Source organism: Pezoporus flaviventris, unplaced genomic scaffold (genome assembly GCF_033815535.1).
Source record: "Pezoporus flaviventris isolate CSIRO_AGI_PZ_B2104156 unplaced genomic scaffold, CSIRO_AGI_Pfla_v1 ptg000035l, whole genome shotgun sequence".
Classification (NCBI taxonomy): domain Eukaryota; kingdom Metazoa; phylum Chordata; class Aves; order Psittaciformes; family Psittacidae; genus Pezoporus; species Pezoporus flaviventris.
Window position 1 is genome coordinate 1,211,586 of NW_026892583.1, and position 20,867 is coordinate 1,232,452.

At 37.3% G+C, this 20,867-nt stretch overlaps 1 protein-coding gene across 12 annotated transcripts in view; it reads right to left on the reverse strand.

Moving 5' to 3' along the window:
• Window positions 1–100: 100 nt before the first annotated feature.
• PPFIA1 (PTPRF interacting protein alpha 1) overlaps window positions 101–20,867 on the reverse strand; it is a 97,457-nt gene continuing 76,690 nt past the window's right edge. For 4 of the 12 annotated variants that reach the window (XM_061462142.1, XM_061462141.1, XM_061462146.1 and 1 more), the window contains 13 exons: window positions 20,648–20,820; window positions 19,799–19,892; window positions 13,633–13,714; window positions 13,306–13,506; window positions 12,438–12,500; window positions 11,915–11,941; window positions 10,065–10,240; window positions 9,882–9,979; window positions 7,697–7,872; window positions 7,048–7,116; window positions 5,086–5,251; window positions 3,804–3,874; window positions 101–2,494 (listed from right to left, as the gene is read on the reverse strand). In XM_061462142.1, the coding sequence (XP_061318126.1) occupies window positions 3,816–3,874; window positions 5,086–5,251; window positions 7,048–7,116; window positions 7,697–7,872; window positions 9,882–9,979; window positions 10,065–10,240; window positions 11,915–11,941; window positions 12,438–12,500; window positions 13,306–13,506; window positions 13,633–13,714; window positions 19,799–19,892; window positions 20,648–20,820 (1,384 nt within the window). In that variant the 3' untranslated portion in view covers window positions 101–2,494; window positions 3,804–3,815. The remainder of the gene's footprint in view (window positions 2,495–3,803; window positions 3,875–5,085; window positions 5,252–7,047; window positions 7,117–7,696; window positions 7,873–9,881; window positions 9,980–10,064; window positions 10,241–11,914; window positions 11,942–12,437; window positions 12,501–13,305; window positions 13,507–13,632; window positions 13,715–19,798; window positions 19,893–20,647; window positions 20,821–20,867) is intronic. The other 8 variants (XM_061462149.1, XM_061462148.1, XM_061462151.1 and 5 more) reach the window with 4 other exon arrangements.

Genomic DNA, 20,867 nt, shown 5'->3' on the forward strand with positions numbered 1-20,867 from the left:
GGAGGGAGGGGAGTTTATTAAAACTGAGCCAGAAGTGGTTTTCCAGATTTCTCTTTAGATAAAACTTTGCTGTATAATTCAGAAGGAAGTCAACACACCATTTTGCCAGTTCGTGAAAGCTTTTCTATTTCACTCATTTATTCTAGCTCTCATATCAATTCCATTGTTCCATAACAGTTAAGGTTTTACAGCCTTAAAATAATAAACATATTTGCTTTTCACATTTTACAAGTCTATTCCGCATCGTTTTCACTCCCGAGAAGCAACAATACATGACTTCGAACACCTACTATCACATCAGTGACCAGAAACGTCTATGCAATCTTTTTCTTAACAGCAAGTCAGGATCTCCTTCTGCAGTTTCATTTTAGCTTTTTCTAGAAAGATAGATTCTCTGAGAATATAAAAAGCGACTGCAAATGATCAGATAGATAGCAACTCATACAGACAAGCTAGACAAACAGAGATGGTTATCGAACAATGTTTAAAGCATCAATCACAATGTTTCGCCATTCCATGCATTCCACATCCTGCTGTTGATCTAGAGGACATAATGAAATATGCTTCTCTACTGTTTCCATTATCCTGTGACTTTATCCTTCTGTCTTCTTTTCTATGCAAGAAATGGTTTACAAATATATTAAAATTGACATAAGCAGCCCTATTATGACCCAATTTTGTACCGGTTCCCTTGACTCCTATGTTTCTCCCCCAATAACACTATGGTCATAATCTCATTTTATTAACAAAGCAACTGTTGCTCCTATATAGGACAGTACTTTAATCTTCATCATGTGGACCTGAACACACTGAAGTTGTGTGATAGCTTTAATAGTAAATCATAGCTCTAACTAACAAGTAGAAGTAGGCAACAAAGCAGTTTTCTTTGGAAAAGTGGTTTTCAGAAAGTGATTAACACACGAGCTTAAACAATTCCAAAGAAAATGTCACATCTAATGGAACATTTCTCTGCTGGAGAGAAACAAGATCTACAGGGCAGCAAACAATCATTAAGATGCTTTATTGACAATATCCACTCACTGAAAAAGTATCTGCCTGCATACAATTAGATCTTAGCTTTTCAATAGTGTTTTATTGGCAGTGGAAAATGCATCAGTACTTTATTGAAAGAAAGCAATAAATAATACTGTGATAAAAATAGTTCAAAAGTAGACTGTACATATTGTTACATAATCTGAAAATACACAAAAGATTAATAGAAAAAACAGAACAGTAACAATGGATTTCAGTTTTACAAGCAAGTTAAAAGTGGAAAACAAACAAGAATAAAAGACATGCTATATATACTGTTGCATAATAAATAATGCACCATCTGAACAGATTCTTGCTGGCTTTTTAATATGCCATTTACAAGTGTTGGATACATTTTCTACTTAACACGGTCCAAAATGGCTACAGCCATCAAAATTAAAGTCCAGACAACTCTTCAGAAGTTTACAAAACACAAATGATGACTTACATAAGAAAAAGTAAGGCCTTTATTAGAAGTTGCACTGCTTTAGTTTTCAGCCCCTTGTACCTTCATCTTTCACTACTCACTGACATGAAGCTGCAGTGCTTCAATTATTGGTCCATTAAAACTAGTGTCAAGAGCATCTTTTCACAAGTGTTTTAAATCAAAAAGATCTAGGACAGAAACTCTCTGTGGCCTGTGGATTACGACCAGAAATTATGATGAAGTCTATCATCTTCCTCAGTTAAGGAAAAATAAAAACAAAGAGTCCTTGGTTTATGGCTTGTCTTCAGTCACCGTGAAGATACGCTACACAAGTACAGCAGAGAGTGTTATGACCAAGTCAGTCACTTCTAAAATGTGTTCCGTAGTGTTATAGTTCCTCCCAGCTTTAAAAACAAGTTACATTTTAAATAAAGACAGATTTCCACTACTTGACAAATCCTCTTTGTGGAAAGGTACAGTTCTGAAAGAAGAACCATCATGTACCATACCTCCAACGACAACATAGGCTTACCTGAAAAAAAAGCTGGACTTGTTTTCAGAGCTAAGCTAACAGTTCAAAAAGACAAAATATATACTGCTTGGTGTCATGGTACTTTTACAAAGGTATGAAAATCCTTTTCACCTTCAGTTTCATTATTAAAAAACAATGATAATTACAGTAACTGCATAATTTACAAAAACCCTATATTACTTATAGGGGCATATACATACAAGCGTTACAGTACATTCAGTTGGAAAGACTAAACTTAGAATAAAAAAAAAAATCAGCAATGATTTGATTTGTAGACTGAATAGAAACAGAAAAAAGTAAGTAACTATATAAATGAGAAGTCACATAAATATAAGAAACATTTAGATTCTAAAATATTTTCTCTATAGTACTCATGAATTTATTTGCTAATTAAAAACTCTGTAATAAAATATCTCAAAGTGTCCATTTAACAAGTATTAACAGGTTAAGGGTTCCAAATGTTCAAAATGCTGCATATCACCGGTAGAAATAGTGTGGGTAAACTGCAAAAAAGAAACAAAAAACACACAAAAAGAACACAAAATAATCCATTAGCAGGTTTTTTAACACATTTCATTCCAAGTTTGTCACAAACAGCTCTGCAGTGTAGCAGACATGCACTGAATTACTGCCATGCCATGATGAATACAGTCTTACGGCCTTCTGATACCTTCAGTTGCAATGCAAAAGTAAACCACTTGAGGTCAAGTATTTCGTCTCCCTAGATTTTTATCCTAGGTCATCTGACTGTAGAAAATCCTGTAACACTGGGGACAATTTGGGGGAGGGAAAGACTTCAAACTTCAGTGCTTGAAACTAAAAGAAATTTAACATAGCCTCTTGAGATGAGATTATGAACTGACAGAGCCACATGATTCCAGCTGCTATGTGCAAGAGTTTCCCTTCTCAACACTTCATACGTAAGAGCCCTTTAGAGCTAAACTTGTATATGCAAAAAGGTTCAGAACTTGTGTACTTCAGTAGAGATATTACTGGTGAGAGGAAAGGAAAGAAGCTGTAAGCAGAAGAGACAGGCAATTTATAGCTCATGGAAAATACCAACTAATGAGGGCAAGATTTTAACTTTTTAAAATATCCAATATAGTATAAAAAAATATATAGTTTTTTCTTTGCAAAATGAGAGAAATACTGTTCTAGGAGAAAATACAGCAGAGATGCTGTATCAAATCCTGGAGTAATATGTATCTTTCATAAGCCAAAATACATATATTTTGTGCTACAACACCCTTGTGTTATCAAGCTCCTTAGTGTCAGCACTGCTCACAGGTACCCAAATTCAGGCTGCAGGTAGCTAAATCCAACCAGCCAGCCTAAGCAACCACAGTGAATCCAAGAATTAGGTAACTATGGAATTACCCCTATAACAATTCAGTACTGAAATATGTTGTAGCGGGGTAACTTTGACCAAGGACTCTAAAAGATCAGTAATCTCAACTGCAGTGTCACACAAGAAATTCTTTCCTTTATATGCCTAATTTAGTTCCCTTCCCTCCTCCCCACTTTCACAAGCTGTTCCACCCAATCTTTGCTTTCAACACTTTCTATATAGCTATTTGTCATGGGTCCTTTCTGAAGCTGTTCAAAAAACCCCTCAAAATAATATGTTTACAAAAGTAAATATTTAAGCACTCATAGTTCTCCTTGTACCAAATAAGCTACAAGTTTTCAACATAATCTATGTGGAAAACTTGAAACCAGTTTGAAGTGTGTAAATTCACTGTATTAAAATACCTGACATTTTATTTCATAAACAGCTGGTTTATTACCATGATACCTATCAACTTTACTCACCAGGAGAAGGCTTTAACAGGAGTAGGTCCTTACTGTAGCAGAATCCAATCTTTGTGTTCCTGATACACTGCCTATTTCCAGAAGCACGGGAAGACATGCAGAACACAGCATGCATGTTAGTTTTCAAAAACAACCCATCACAGCAATGTGATTACAGCTATGGTACGCACTAAGGTTACAAGTTAGGAAAGCAGAATGTATTTTACAGTTCCCGTGTTAACCACTTGTAGTTCAGTGGGTAACAAAAGGAATTCTAAACACGTCTGCCTGCCAGCTAGCATACAAAACCTGGCAAAGGTAATTCTACAAGTGATTTATTTTCTACTTTATATAGTTTATATATTTTGCTGGTTTGCTTTTTTGATATCTTATGGAAGACAAGGGTTTTAGATGGTAAAGACTTCACTTATTTTCATTTACAGCATTTTCCACAAATTCTGGAAAACATTTTGTGCTATTGATAGTGCTAATTTAAAACATCTCACATTTTAGGAGAGTAACATCAGATGCACAGGTTGCTTCTTTGAGCTTTACTTACAGAGTTTTCAGAACCTAAGACAAGTCTCAGGTTACGCTGAAATTCTTACCCTGTTTCAATTAAACTCATTTTCCATTTATTTTTACTTGTGTTTTGTAAAGCAAGTTCATGTAAAAGTTTATTCTCATGGTACTAAAGAGACTGTTTTTAAACAGACAAGATACCTCATGTGACCGTTGATCAACTTCCACCTCCTGCTGGGTTTTTGGGGGGGGTTTAATATGTATCTCTGCACAGGCACATATACAGATCACTAAGTACACAGCAACAAAGGAAGTAGTGGCTTCAAGTATGATCAGCACTTAAGTGTCCACTGCAGGGGACTCAAGTCTTAATAACCTCAAAGTTATCCAAGAGAGTTTAGTCACATCCCTGTTGAACACGTTTTATTGCACTTCAGGAGTGGGACTTAACACTGGTCTAATTGCTGCTACTGAGGAAACTACACATCACATTATTAAAAGACTTCTACTAAAATGTCATTTTATTTTCCTAGTTTAAAATAAATATCTTTTTAACTATAATTCTCATTTTATTATTCCAATGAAGTCAAAAAGAAACTCCACAATTAGTAGAACTTCCTGAAATGATAAAGCACCCTGTGGTTAAACATAATGTTATATATACAACCATGCACAAGGCAGATGCTTTTATGCAGCAAAAAGGTCATTTGAACTTAACTCCCCTGTAATCTCAAGCAAAAAAAAAAACTGCATCATGCTTAAAATAATACAAAATCAATACCATCAATCTGCATCTTCTTTGGCTGCATAGAGGGTGAAGACATTGAGGTTGTAACTCTGAAATTTGCAGGAAGAGTCTCTGCTGATCCAGCAGCTAAACCTCTTATGTCCTTTGGTCTAAACTTCTTTCTCCATGAAGGTGCTCTCCTAAAGCTCTTATCATCATCCTGTTACATTGATAAACATCATCAGTGATTCAAAAAAGTAGCATTGTTACTGACATTAAAAGGACTAATGACAATCTTAAGTACATGTATGACCACTGACTGAGCTAATGTGAGTGAGCTAACAGTTCAGGTGTAACAGCAGCAGAGCTCTTAATTTGCACCAATTTGTGTTCATTTGCTAGAGTGTAGGCTCTTCAGCTCAAAAACTATGGAAATTCATGGGCCTAGCACACTGAGGAAAACCTTTTGTACTTCAAATGTTTGCATGTCATGATTTGCAGTTATTCCTAAGTGTCACATCACTCATTCTTTGGGGATATGAGGAGTGGAACAGATCGTAAAAGCTGCTTTGGGAACACTAACAAATAGAGGCTTAATCTGAACAATTACTTTTAACCTTCAATTCTGACTTACAGGAATAATGACACCACTGTTGTGCTTTCTCATGCCACAGACAGCAGGAAGTGATACTGGGGGGGGGGGGGGGGAATAAGGAAGTGTAATAAATATTATATTGCTCTGAAGTCTTCTGCTTAAGCACTTGGGTAAAGTTAACATGTAATCACCCAAGTGCATTTTCTGCTCATTAATGCTTCTGCATCTTTGAAGTAATATTCCACATCAGAAATATAATAGAGCACTTACTAAATAAAACACTAAGTCCCACTTCCAAAAGGTGTCTTTCAGAGGGAAGGTATTGTGTCAATGCAAATATACCCATCATGCATCTCCATTTGCCAACTTCACCTTTAGAAACACCTCAATGCTTTGAATGGCATTTTACCCAATTTTATCTCCTTGTAGAACACAGAGAGAAGTATCCACATTATTTAAAGAGATTGCTGTGATCAAACCACCCTATGATGCTAGAGCAGAGCAAACATATATTCCCTCAAAGCTCCTTCTCTTGCAGTTTGAAATCACTTAAGGAAAAGTACCTTAGAAAACTATTAAGCTGCTTTCTCATGATGTTATTAATAAAAGCTACATCTCTAGAGATGCGTGCTGAGAACAGGGCTGTCAGGATGTGCTACAGAAGGCCAACAACAAATCCATTTGGCAAAAGATGAACACAAAACTAATTAAGGTCTGTCCTAGAAGCCTCCTTCATAAACATACTGGAGTATGCTTCACCTCACTTGATCTAAAAGCCATTCATGCCAGCACTTACACTCTTTCCCTGTCTTCTTCCTCATACTTGCACGTATGTTTGAGATAACATGGTCTGGTTCCTGATCTGGTTAATCACATTAGGGTTTTGCCACTTAATCTGAATCACTTCTGCCTACATGTGCTACCACAAACTCCCTTTAGAACAAGACAGCCAGAGGAGAGGCAGCAGAGAATTAAGGTTCTCTTGGGAATTAACACCAGCTTGTAACTGTTCATGGAGTTACAGCATTGATAACTGAAAAGGTTAAAGATGTAACACCCTCTCTTTTAGCCTATGGGTTCACAGGGTCTAGAAAAAAGTCGCACACCTAGTTTGTTATAACTTGTCCACCTGCATCATTGGTCACTAGTTTTACCACATTTTAGACAGAAAGAGGATTCAGCCCAAAGTGTTCCTACTAGTTATTAACCTTGTAAGCAAGTCTCAATAGTGTCATATTTAAATTCATCTTACCTAAATACACAAAACCTGACACATTCAGAAACTCTCAAAGAATTACAAGTTATGGTTTCTGTTACTCCTTTGTCAATAGCTTAAAGAGGTTCAAGCTGCATTCTTTCACTTAGCAGTTCTGATAAAGATCTCAGGACCATAAAACAGGTCAACAGCTCAAGTAACTTACTTCATCAAGTCTTCTGTCAGTGCCCACAGCAAGAAGGTTATTAAATTCCCTCTCCAGAACAGCACGAGCCTGAAGTTTACAGTATTAAAAAGAAATGGAAATAAATTCCCAAAGTATAGTAATTAGTAGCCTATAGTAATTCTTAAAACTTCCTACAACCCACATTGTTTAATACCTTATCAGTTTAACAAACATACTCAGTTCTTGAAAAGTTACCATTTAATTTGTAACTTATTAAAAATTTAAGGAAGGCTTAAACAGCTCTCTCCCTTCTCTTAGTCGGGACAAAGTTCATGATTTCTGGTTCAAACTTCCTTATTTCAGAACAAAAAAACCAGCAAACAACAAAACTGATGAGTTTTACACTAATGTGACAATAGGCTACAGGGAAAATATTCAAACAGTACCTTCTGTTAAAGGAAATTTATCAACCAGAATTGTTATTAACACTTAGGAAACAGTCAGAAAAGCGCAGTCCTTTGTTTTTATCTTACAGGATAATGGGTAACTTTCCATTTCTAAAGTTCCCAGAGCTGGGAATAGAAAGACATGCCCTCAGCTAAGCAAAAAAACCCTACTCAGTTCCATTTTTAACCTGACAGAGAGGACAAAAATCCTATCAGCCATGAAGTAACTACTTCCTGCTTACCTGTGTATTTTGTGTGGGTATTTGTAATAGGAGAGCTAATGCATTGTAATCGAATGATTCATCTAAGGCCACAAGAGCACCATGAACTCCACTCTCTACAAGGTTATTTGCGTATTCTTTAAGACCAATGGACACGACCCAATGGATCATTCTTTCATTGCTCCAGACAAGGACATCTATGGAGGAAAAAAAAAAGAGTTACCCAAATTATAAGCATAGAACCATAGAATACAATTCCCTGAACAAAAACCCCACAATCCTTTCCTGATCTCTATGCTCATGTTGGGATTGATTTTCATACACACACAGCTAGTCCTAAGTGCTGTTAAGCAGTAGTCCCTAAGGAATTTTGTTATTTATGTTGTGATCTAATCTGCCCCTGCCTTTTTTGGTGTGCCCAAAGTGCTCTGAATTGGCAACCAAACTTCATGCTTAGACTCCACGACTCAGATCATTATAACAGTCTTCCAATACCTAAAAGAAGCTTACAAGAAATCTGGAGAGGGACTTCTTACAAGGGCATGCAGTGATAGGACAGAGGGGAATGGCTTTAAACTGAAAGAGCAAAGATTTAGATTAGATAATTACAAAGTTCTTGCCTGTGAGGGTGCTGAGGCGCTGGCACAGGGTGCCCAGAGAAGCTGTGGCTGCCCCATCCCTCGCAGTGTTCAATGCCAGGCTAGACAGGGCTTGAAACAACCTGGTCTAGTAGAAGGTGTGCCTGCCCATGGTAGGTGGTTGGATCTGGATGAGCTTTAAAGTGCCTACCAACCCAAACCATTCTATGATTCTTTCTATACAGTAGTTTTCCTTGCACCCAGAAGGAACAGCCTCCATTCAATCTCCTCTGCCTAGACAGAGGCTAGTCACAGTTACGAGAAGTTCAGCTGGGCATAGCACTCATGCAGATGGTGAACACAGGATCTCCTATTTATACAGCCACTTAGGCACTTGGATGTCACCCAAGGCAGACTAAAAATTATACTGCTCAAAAGAAAAATCTTATAGCAGTTTCTCATGCACTTCAATACTGGGTTTGAACAGAGAGCTTTAGTTATTACTGTTTAAAGCTTCATTATTTATTAGTTTTATAATATAATCTAATCTACCTTTAAGTTATGGAGGTGTTCAATTTACTAATGCATACTACTATACTTTTCCACAATCATAAATTGTAAGTGGCAACTAAATATATTGGAAGTTTGCTGGAAGGCATTTTATACTGTAACAGTTCAGCAATCATCTTTTGATTTTTTTAAAGGATAAAACATTACAAAGCAGCATTTACAGGTTCAGCCCAAATGTCAAACAACAAATATGTCCTTACAAGTAGGGTCTTTTTACACTACTCAGGAATGCCTATACCAACTGAACTGCTGTAATGATCCTTCGCATGTTTCTGGCTTGCGTGAACTAGCATCTTCCCCAAGCAATTCCCAGGAGGAATTTAAGAGTTACATGTTCCAAGGAGCAATTCCCCATGGGCAATAAATGCAGTCATACCATTTAGGAGGCTAAAAAAGGCCTACCAGCCACAACACAGGCTTGTTTCATGCCAGTTAGTTGTGACTCTTGGCAACATTGTCCGGCACAATTAGTAGAATAACTACCAAAAGGTACCAGCACTTTAAAAGGAATGGGGAAGAGCAGGCACAGGGCCTTCTAGGCAAATTGGGTACAAGGTAACCTAATGTTTAAGATGTCAGAAGAGTGTGCTGGTACTAGGCAGGGGGCAGAATTTCTATGGGAAGTCTTACAAAATAATGTGAATTCCCATCCTACTTTTTCTTCTTCCATAATAATCCTGAATCTGGAAGTTATAAACACCTACATCACCTCAGTACCTTTTCCAAGTGCTGGGTAATAGAAATCAGCAGCCACAAGCAGCAATAAAAAGACCCAAAAACACTCACACAAAAGGAAAAACAACAAAAACGTTTTCAAACCCCTCATTTTCCTAAAACATTTAGTTTTGTTTCAAGCTTCAGGGCAGTGAGAGTTTAAAAAATGCCCGCATTTGTAGCATCTCTCTGCACAAGGGATTTAGCAATGTGTTTCATGATCCACTGCTTGGGGCCTGCATCCAGACCCATCTCCTGTGTTTAGGACTTGATATTTTATACATAGATTTTTGAAGCAGACCAGTGAAAACACATTAGAATCAGACCAAGGTCAATGCACGAACCCTTGATTTCCTTCTGGCTTTCTTCTCTTTTCCTTTCAAGTTCTTTCCGATCATAATTCAATCTTCGTAGGCACATAATTCCACACTGAAAACTGTTTCTGTTCAGAAAAGGAAACAAAGAAAGCATTTAGAGATAAGGGAAACATTTACTGTAAGTTAAGCCACCAGTTTAAACCTACTGACCTGTGAAAGCTGTCCACCATTTTAAGCTGCCCACGCAGATCTTTTTTAGTTAAGTGATCCAGCATTCGAGCATCAACAAGACACTCCATGAAATAGCTGCGATACTGAGGGAGCCCCAGACTAGGGAGCCATTCGTTGCCAATCCACTCATGGTTCATATCACCATATGCTAACGTCTATTTTTAAGAAATGAAGGAAAAAGCTTATTAAAATGAGAGGTAAAAGAGAAAAGCTTTGTCATAAAACTTGAAAGAAATAAGAGTTAAACTATGCGTATTTAATTCTTAGCTTGTAAAGGTATGCAAAGCAAAACATATTGTCTGAAGAAGTTATTCTGATGAAGAAAAGCAAATTTAGATACTCAGATCAAGTAAAACTGCCTTAAATTTCATGTTGAAGAGCATGAATATGCAAAAACTAATAAAAATAGACTAATCTACCCCATTTTGATAGCAAGAGTCCCAGCACTTCACTTTTAGATGCTGAAAATAGTGTCTCTTGAAAACGGGAGGAGGGAGAGGGTATCTTATTTGTCACATTACCATATAAATGCAAGGGATCAAAAGAAAATAATTGTTGGGGGGTTTTATTTTCAGAAACTGATAATAAGCCACTGCTGAAGAACAGGCGATTCTAAATCCTGCTCCTTATCCTAAAAATAATAAGTAAAAATATATATATATATTTATCTCACTGCATTTTTGACCTGCAAATCACCAGGCATTTTCTGGGAAAACCTCTAAAAATAAGTTTGTTACTATGCATCTAATCTTTCCTGGAGCAACAAAACCCAGCAGCTCCTTTTTTGCCCAGAATTTAAAAGGTAATAATTCATTTTTACTGTGCAATTAGAAGTCAAAAGCTTTATTTCTCCTCTAGAGGAAGCATCTTCTGGAAAGGAACAAGGCCACATAGAAATGCATTTCTCCAAGCCATCACTAGGTAGCAGGCTGAAAGTGTGTGTTACTCTTGTAACAGGTAATCAAGCTATGATATTTATCATTAACAATCTGCAAATGAGTATGAGATGTAGTTAATGGGACTTAAACAGGTTTAAGCTGGAGAGCAGCCAAGCAAGAGGAGACTATACTATACCAAAGATATGGGTCACAGGCAAATCCTGTGTTTTGTTTATACCCCTGTACAAAACACTCAACTATATTAATGCCCGACAATACAATTAGGATTTGTCACTGCTTTATGGGAAAACAATTAATCAAGGAGGATTACACAATTAGTGCACAGAAATCTGCTTAACTATGTAGGTTCAGTATGTCTTGTAGCACACCTATAACGGTGGCTGTGTTGAGCCGGGACATTCTGTACAGAGCAGATATTCCTGTTAGAGCTCTGGGAAGACAGAAGTACTCACAACAAAACTTTCCATGTTTTATGTTATGAAGTCATTTTAAAACCTGATCTTGCATGCTCAATACATGGAATACAACAAGAAAGAATAACTAGGTTTTGGTAATTCATAAGCTAGATAAATATTTTGGAAAGCTAATTATAAGACTTCAGAATATTCTTCCCTCTAACAATCCTATTATTAAAAACCCTTATGCACAGCTTTTTATGATGTACTATGTAACAAAGTATTTTACAGAGTTTAAAGGATGAACCACCAAATATTGCAAGTTCTAGAAAACATTAAAATATTGAAATCAATATAAAAGTGCCTCTTCCAAGTACATCTTATACAGAGATAAGCCTGTAGTTTCCCCCATCCCAATTCCCAAGCCACACCAAATCACTAAACAAAACTGCTATAAAAGAAAAACTGATTCTTTCATGCTTTAATTATCATGACAGTTCACATATAATCTGTAATATTACATAAAGTTTCCAACCTGAGCCCAGCTTCCCTCCTCATCTTCCTGTTACGTGGTTAGAAAAGCAAAAGAACACATACATATTAGTATTTAAGTTTAGTACAGAGATCCAAGTTAAAGGTGCACTGCAAAACTAAGTCTACTGCATTCCAAAACATCCAGATAAAGCAAGCATCATGCACTGTAAATATATATATATGGCACTCATTTTCATGTAAGAATTGCAAAACCCATCTACTGATTAAAGTTTTGTGGAGAGAAGAGATTTCTGCACAAGTGATTCAACTTTCTAGAAATCAAATCAGAGCTTCATTTTACGGTGTTGTTTATGATCTTATCAATGCTGATTTTTTTCCTTCTTCTGGAAAAAACTATCAAGATGCAGGTTATAAGGTTAGTCATTAGAAGAAGCAATGACCCGGAATTTTAATGCATTCAGTAAAGAGAGAAAGAAAAAAGAAGACCAAAAGGCACTTGATTCAAGTGTTCAAAAAGTGGGAAAAGCACTCTAAGAAAAGAAGTGGCAACACCATAAACTAACCGTTTGTTGGGTGGCTGTAAGATTTTCCATTTCTTCATGTGTTACCCAGACATTTCCCGTGGTCTAATATGACCCCACAGGGAATCAATCCCATCCAGTGAAAGGAAAGCAGTAACAAAGAGGAGAGGTTGCAGAACATATAAGCAATCGGTACACGAAGGAGCAGGCATGGGTAAAAGCAATGGTTTCTAAGTCTTAAGTAAAGGTATATATCTATTGAAAGCAACGGCATGGAACAAAAGCCTATTAACATAGATCACTTTTCTTCAAAGATATTAACACTGAAGGTGATAAATAGCTTACACTAATGTAATTAATGGACAAACACTTGACTGTGCTCTAATCTGAAAAACACCTTTGTGGTCCAGTATGTTATCCCAGGAACCAGAGAAGTAACTTTAGACTGACAGGAAATTCATGCTAAGTGTCTAAATTTACTATAGCATAGAGAGTTAGGTGGACTCCTAGTTTCTGTGGCCTGAATCGTCATTTGGAGTTAATGGCCTTGTTACTCATGGATTAAAAGAGCCTCCAACTAGTTTACTAATTTCTGGATGCATATATATATTTCATCTGTATTATAAATTCTTCTGAGGCCAAGAGATAAGGCAAATAATGTGCACTCTAAGTGTTTTGGATTACATACTTACATTGATAAAAATTCCTCTTTTCCTTAAGAAAATGTAGTTATTCCTTTGATATCCATGAAAAATAAACATCCTAAATGTAAATAATGTGCTCCCCTACAATTTTATGTTTCCTGAAATTCGTATTTGAAGTTCAAATCCTTTCAGTTACATGTTTTCAGTAGAATTCTTGGAAACTCCATGGTTTTACGACATGTGTAAAGCTGGATCACATTCCTTACCGTCCTTGAGGTGGGAGGAGCAGACGGACTTGTTAGTGACATGATTTCTTGAATGGCCAGCCTCAGCTTCAGTCTGTGCAGAGGGTTACTAATTCCAATTTCACGCTGTATTTCTGTATCAGACAAGGCTGACATGATAGCACCGCTTTTCACATTTGCTCGGCAAGCAGCCACATACCAGGCTGGCATCCCAACCCACAGCTGGAACATAAATAAAGGAAGTAAGGATCTGGAAAACATTCCTGGCTCCAAAACCTTATGTTCTTTAGAAGTGTGTACATTGAGGTTTTTGATTTTGTGTTTATTTCTTTTGGAGGGACCACTTACCTCCAACCACACTACCACAGTAGGCCCATCCCACTGAGCAAAAGGCAAACCTTGTCTTCTGGCTTCCTCTAGCAACTCATGCCTACAATTACAGGAACAGTTATTAGTAATAAACAGAAACTAGTAAATAGATGTTACAATTTAAACACTGCATACAATTTACTACCTTCTTTCCAACAGTCAGCTTTCTTTCTTTCTCAGCCTTATATGATATACCCAGTAAAGCAGCCACAGCACATGTTCAAGGACTATGTAGTGATATAAACTGAACTGGATAAGAAATCTCATGATCCTGCCTTTCAGAAACTGGTACTGCCACTCTAACCAACCAACACTGCCAACACACAGGGGAGATGTCAGACTTGTTTGTGAGATTCTCAATTACTGCAAATTTCTGTTCAAACTGAAGTCATTTGTATTCAACATGCAGATCTGAAACCTGTGGAAAGCCACGAGTACATCAAATACTCATGCCACCAGAAAGGTAATGTCCATCAGGCTGCTGAGGCTGGAAAGTGGGACAGTAACCATCCACGTGGCAAATTTCAACGTGCAACAGCGAGCCTGTCAGGCACCACTTCAGACATCCATTACATTCAGAGATCCATGCTTTGGCAATTGTATTCTGAAAGGCTGTGTACTGAAACTGAGCTTTCATCTCCTTTGATGACACCATTTCCTTTGTTATTCTGACACAGAAGAGGCTGAAGCTTGATATTGACAATTCAACTTACAGAAACAATGGAAGCTCACAAGAACCCTATAAATAGCTGCCAAAATTGTCTGATAAACCAAAAGACAAAAACTAGTGTTGTGGGTATAAGCACACATCATTGCCTGGGTACATCTGTTCCAAAAAAAACAGATAAAGTCTGGAAAAGAACATATTTAAGGTGCCTTGGGTATGGTTGAGTCTCTACTCACTCTCCTCAGGACTTTAATTTGGACAGGTTTTACTGTCTTAGGCTTTTTATTCATGCTTGCAAGTGTAGAATTAGGCAGATAAGCAGCAACACAACAGATTCAAGATCCTACATGAATTTATCACTTTCTCACAATTTAAACCAAACAAGATCTCCCTGCCTTCAGAACTGTACTGAATAGACCTAAGATGATAAAATATTTCAAAGCTAGATATTAAAAACTACCACACAAGATATCTTTCAAAGGGGTTACTGACACATTAGTAGTTTCCTTTGCTACTGGCACAAAAATGGATGTGCAGAATTCAGCTTTTAGACATGCCTGCATACTTAGAATCCTTATGTTACATTGATAACTAAGTATTACAAATAATCAATGAAGTAATAAATCTACTAGGAACTGTTTTATCAATAGACAGTATTTCTCCACCAGCATGTTAATAAATTCCTACAGCTCTAAGAGCTTCCCAATACTTCACCCTAATTAAATGTGCTGCCCACAGATGAAAAGAGGGGAGGGAAGAAGGAAGGAAATGCCAGACAACTGGTTACAAATAACCATTCTAATATACCCATTTTAAAGAGCCAACAACTAAGGTGGAAATAGTGTTCAGCAGTGAGCAGCTCAATAGCTAGATTTCACTAACAAAGAGAAGACTGTAAGTGTACAAATATGTATTAGCTTTTAAAGATACATATATTTCTAAATTAGGAATAAAAGATCAGTTATTTTCCTGCTACTGCAGAACACATTCCATTAATCCCACAGATCACCAGCCCTGAACACAGTCAGTTCTGCTTCACTTTGTTGCTTAAAGACTTAAACCATGAGAAAAATAAATTAATAAGGTATTATAAAATACTGCTTGGTAAGAACAGAATAAAATGCTTAATACTGTATTTGCCAGAAAGGAACACAATGTTTTTCCTTGGCAGTTTAACTTCAAAATTGGAGGTTTTCTTTTTGGTGGCTGTAGTAAGGCAACTGTGCACAGTGAGGGAGGACCACCAGTGATGAAAGAGCACAGACATGCCCAAAGCAGTCTCAGGTCTGACTAGGATGGCCCCACAAGAGCAGGTAATCACTGCCTCTCCCCCAGCTTATAAAGCTGCTTAAGGTATTGTATGGAGTTCAGAGACCTCCAGTGTCATTTTTAGTAGTTTTATAGTCTTGCTGCCTACTTCAGGTTAACCATTAAACAGTAAGTCATCTGGAGATGAGTACTACAGGGATTATATCAGACACATGAGGTTATGATGAAAACTTTACACTCGTGGTGGTATTGTATGCAGAAAACAACTGTGTAGCTGGAAGGAAGTGTTATGTGATAGAGGCAAACATATAGAAATAGAAAACCAAAAAGTGTTTGAGATAACTTAATGCTGATATTACCCAAAGAGGAATGCATCCATGAAGGGGAAAATTAATTGTGGAATACATATATATGCAAGAAGAGATAGAAAATGCACTTGCATGGGAAATACTAAACTGAAAGTTCACAGGAGGAATTCAAAGGCAGTTGATGTTTCCTCTGCCAGTAATGCATCAATGCTTTTTTCCTGTAGTAGAGAACTTCACTTTTCCAACAACTCCCTTCCAACTTCACCAAGCAGCTTGCTGCATTCCAGTAATACATGATGAGATTATGTAAAGAACATCTGACACGATTTCACAGGCCATCCAATTGTACCATTCAATAAGTGGATGCAAAATCCAGCCTTGTATCTTTGGGAGGAAAAAAGTACTGCAGTAATGTTGGCAGTGTTAGCAGATGGTATAAAGCTGGCACTGTGAAGGACACAAGAATGTCAAAGGAGTAGCTGGCTACTGGTTTAACTCTTTAGGTGACAAAATGAAGGGATAGATGTCTACAGACTTAATAAAAGGTTGGCTGAACATCACTTGGAATAGACCGCATGTGCTGCTGCAAGAGGGGAACACTTGTTGTTAGACACATTCAAAAGGCATCTAACACCAGCTGTGGAGAACAAAGAAATTGTGGTCATATGGGATGAGAAATGATGTCAAAACTGCAGGTGGTTGATGTAGATGCGAACACACAAGGCCCTTTAAAGGCCATTTGAAGTATGTGTATTTAGAATGGCTTTTGGCAGGCAAGCATACACTAACACCACAAGGAAAATAAAGCAGCCCAGAGCAACACTTTGTCACTGGACTAAGACAGCATGGGAATGGATAAATCCAGAACTTGCAGCCAAAGGGGAATGCTGTATTCCAGATTTCTTGGATGGAACTGACAATAATTGATTTGGAGGAAGTTCAGAGTAGAGCTGTGTGGTGGTCAAGAGAGTGATATTGATGAGAATGACAGACTTGCAAAGTGTAAAAACTGAAAGGCAGCCATAGAAAACACAAGATGAAAATAGACTAACTTGAGGCAGAACACCAGTGGAAGGTTAATATCCTTATTATGTACTGATCTCAGGGATGCAAGAAACCTTTTGTGTGTATCTTTTCTAAGGAGAGTTATCTTAAATTTAGGGATTTTCCTTTTTGACTAATGCAGTATTAAGTTTGCGTTGTACACAGAAAAGCACAAATACAGTTGGGGCAAACACTGTCCATGGCACAGCTCACGAAGATGATGAACAGCATGAACAAAACACCAAAACCAAGTCAGATTTACTAAACAAAGAACAACAGTTTTACACAAATCTCTACCTTCTAAATGAACTGCCACAAACATCCACCATTGTTACACAACTTACACGACCCAAATTACAAAACTAAATGCATTCTAAGTAAGGTTTATTATTTCTGCTACAGAAATACACACCATGCAAATTAGGACAAGACATTGAACTATCATTGACACTGAACTACACGACACTGGATTTATTTCAGCAACACATTTTCCACAATAAACTCTTTTGAATCTAGTGTCTCCTCTTATCAGACTTTGAGAGTTAGAGCTTTTAATATATTGCTAAAAAATCCAAACGAGAGCTCTCAGACTTTCACAACCATCCTAAGAAAAGAAGTGTGAACTTACCCTGATTTTGCACTACCACATCAAATGGTAAACAAAAGGAAAATAAAACAGTGAAGGAGAAATGTAAAATGAGGATTAAAGTGAACTCAAAGGCATACAAAACCAGACAATTAACACAGACTGCCATTTAGCTCTGTAACTATAGATTTTTGTTAGTAGAGACATTGAATACTGCCTTCAGTCTGTGTACAGAAATCGGGAAGATAAGGAAGCACATAGGGATTAGTGAAGACTAAGCAGAACTAGCTGTCATTGTTCCCAGGCATCCAGGTAACTGGAATTCTTTCTGCTGAACACAGGAGTTCACAAGCAAACAGTCCACCTTGAGAATCTAACCCCACTCTGCTCCACTATCAAAGTGAAAAACAATTCGGAGCAGCTTTACCACTTTTTAATAATGAGCACCTCAAGAAGGCAGCAAAGGATCTGAAACAGCTGCTTTCAAGTATGTCTTTATAATGGTAGATTTGCTTCTCATGGAAGTTCAATGGGCCCTGCTGCTGCACTTAGCAGTAAGAAGCAATGACACTAAACATTATGATATATATCTTCATCAAGAGAGTTTCTTGTTTCATACCCACTTTCACTGAAATACCTGCATCACAGATAGCTTTTTGTGAATAAAAATATACTCATATTTAATAGGAAGGCAAGACAGTAAGTTCATTTGTCTAATACAGACACTTGCCTTTTAAGCAACCAACAACATGCAGCCATGAGGTATACTTAATACCAGTAAGTTTTGAAATGCAGAAGAATGTTAACAAAGAAAAGTCATGATTGCAACTGCATTTTTTGCATTTACTGAAGCAAGACAGCATAGATTGATTTATTACAGAATGACATTTATTCCTGCTATTGAGAAAGATCTATATTGTTCCAAGAACAGGCCTACCCCTATTTAGGTATGACCAGACTAGAAGTTTTTATTCAACCAAGATGTGGTCTGACTTTAAAGCTCTGTAGAAAAGGGAAAATACCAGATCATAATAATGTAGGATTGCCTTCAGTGTAACGGCTTGAAGAAAAACAGCTGAGCGTTCTGTTACACAAACAAACCCACATTCCATTCTGACTTTTCAAACCAACACACTGCTGGTTTGCATTAGCAGTCACCAAGCATTATTCTTATTGGTTAATAGAACTTAGGTACTGCAATAAATCTCTCACAAAGAAAAAAGAAGCACACTTTCTTTTCAACATTCACTATTCGGTCTTCAGAAAGCAAGTGAAAAAAACAAGACATGTCTGATCTTGGTCAGCTTTTGCAACACAGAGTAAAGGCAGCTGAAGAAAACAGAAGCAACAAAAGTTCAAGGTAAATGGCTCAGCTTTGAGTGGAAAAATGCAAAGAATGCCTGATCCTACTTACAGAAACTTGAGTGTTTCCTGTATTACCATATAAGCAGCAAGATTTCTACTAGCAGCAATATCTATTTTCCACCTATGCTTATAATCTTTGCTTCATCCCTTCTAAGTCGGGGAGCAACAAAGTGTGCAATAGATACCCATAAGTTGAACAGTAAAGTGAAGATTTTCTACGACACACAGTGAAAAATTCTCATGAGTAGGAAAAGGTAACCGTGTATCTAAAAGGTGCCATAATAAAGGGGAAATATTCACATTTTATGGGGGGAAAAAAAATAGGAAATCAGACTTATATAGTGCAAGTAAAGATTTCAGCTGTTAAAATATAAGAGAGAAAGTGTCAGGACAACCAGAAGTGAAAAAGGTTACTGAACAGCAGTTAGCAGCTGCAACACAAAAGGTAAGATTTTCAGAGTCACCTAGAAAGGAACCAGCAAATGCACACAGAAGATGTCTGTACAGAACACCTCAGGCTTTCACTCTGCCAACACTTTCACACTCTGGAGCAAGTAACAGCCAAAGACAACTTCGGGAAATCCAAATGAATCAAACCCAAAGCAGGTATTAAATAAAACAGATGTGGGTATGGGTTTGATTTGAGCCCACTTTTATCTGCATGTTTGCTTCTTGCAACATTTCAACATAAGCATTCAGCACTGAAATTCATTTCTAGCTTACCATCACATCTATGCTACTATTATTATTGCTCTGGAAATAATCATTCTAAAAGTCTACAGAGGCTTATTAGCCATAGCACCATACTAGGCAAAAATACCTGGAAACAGAGCAAAACAAAAAAGAAAACATTTTTAAACAAAGCAGTATCTTAACAATAGAGGATGACAAACATTTGGTACTTACTTTTTCTGCATTTTCCTGTTTTTTTCTGCCTGACCTCCAAGCTTGCTGAGGCCTAATGCATCCTGAGAGGAACTATCGGCTTCTGCCATACCCCCTACAAAATAACAAACAAAAAAAACAGTCTTGTTACCATCTCAGTTTTGGCCAGTTGTAACTCAAAAATCAGACCTGCTTTCCTGAAGTATTTAATCCTTTGTTATATTACTGATCAGAAATGTACAAAGCTAAACCTCCAAACCCGTCTACCACTCCTTTTTCTAGTTGAATACATACCCATCAAAACGGTGCATAAAAATGTGAAAATCAGATTGGTCAGACTCAAATAGGTGATGTCTAAAACCAGCTGGAGTTGCACATTGAATCTCATGTTTCAACCACGTGTAACAAGAAGTCTTAATGTTCCCGTATCACACATGGTTGGTGTCAACATCAAGGATACTGCTTTACACAAAGCATTACACAAGAGAGAAAGGTAACCATAGCATTTATGAAGCCAGGTGGATTTGTTTCAAGGCAGCTCCTTTGGGTGAAGACAACTGTTGGTGTCAATACCAACAAAATCCTCTTTCACTTCCAAGATACAGTTGAAATTTTTGCTTCACAAAACAAGCTGTAACAAGCTGTTCAATAAGGTTCAATAACCTGGCTACAGAAAACTTAAAAGACAGCAATACCCAATTGCATCTTACAGTCATAAAAAGACCTACCAGAATATTCAGTGTCACTAGCTCCAAAAAACACTGCACATCAGCAGCAAAATAATGTTATGATGTATGTACATATACATGACATTTAGTATTTCACACCCTCTCCTAATGGGAATCAAAATGAAAGTTAAGGCAAACCAACCTTGTCCTAACATTTCCTTGCTTGTTTGTCCAGGTCTTCCCTTTTCTTTCTTGCCAAACAAGCGGCCAATAGAGGATTTGATCCCCTTCTTCTTGGGGGCTTTATGAAGGGAGTCTTGGCTACTATTACTGCTACTAGGATTACTTGTTTGCCCATCTTGCGAGCCTGTTGAACTGCATAAAAGAAAGGAGTCATGAAGGACCATATGTACAACGAATCT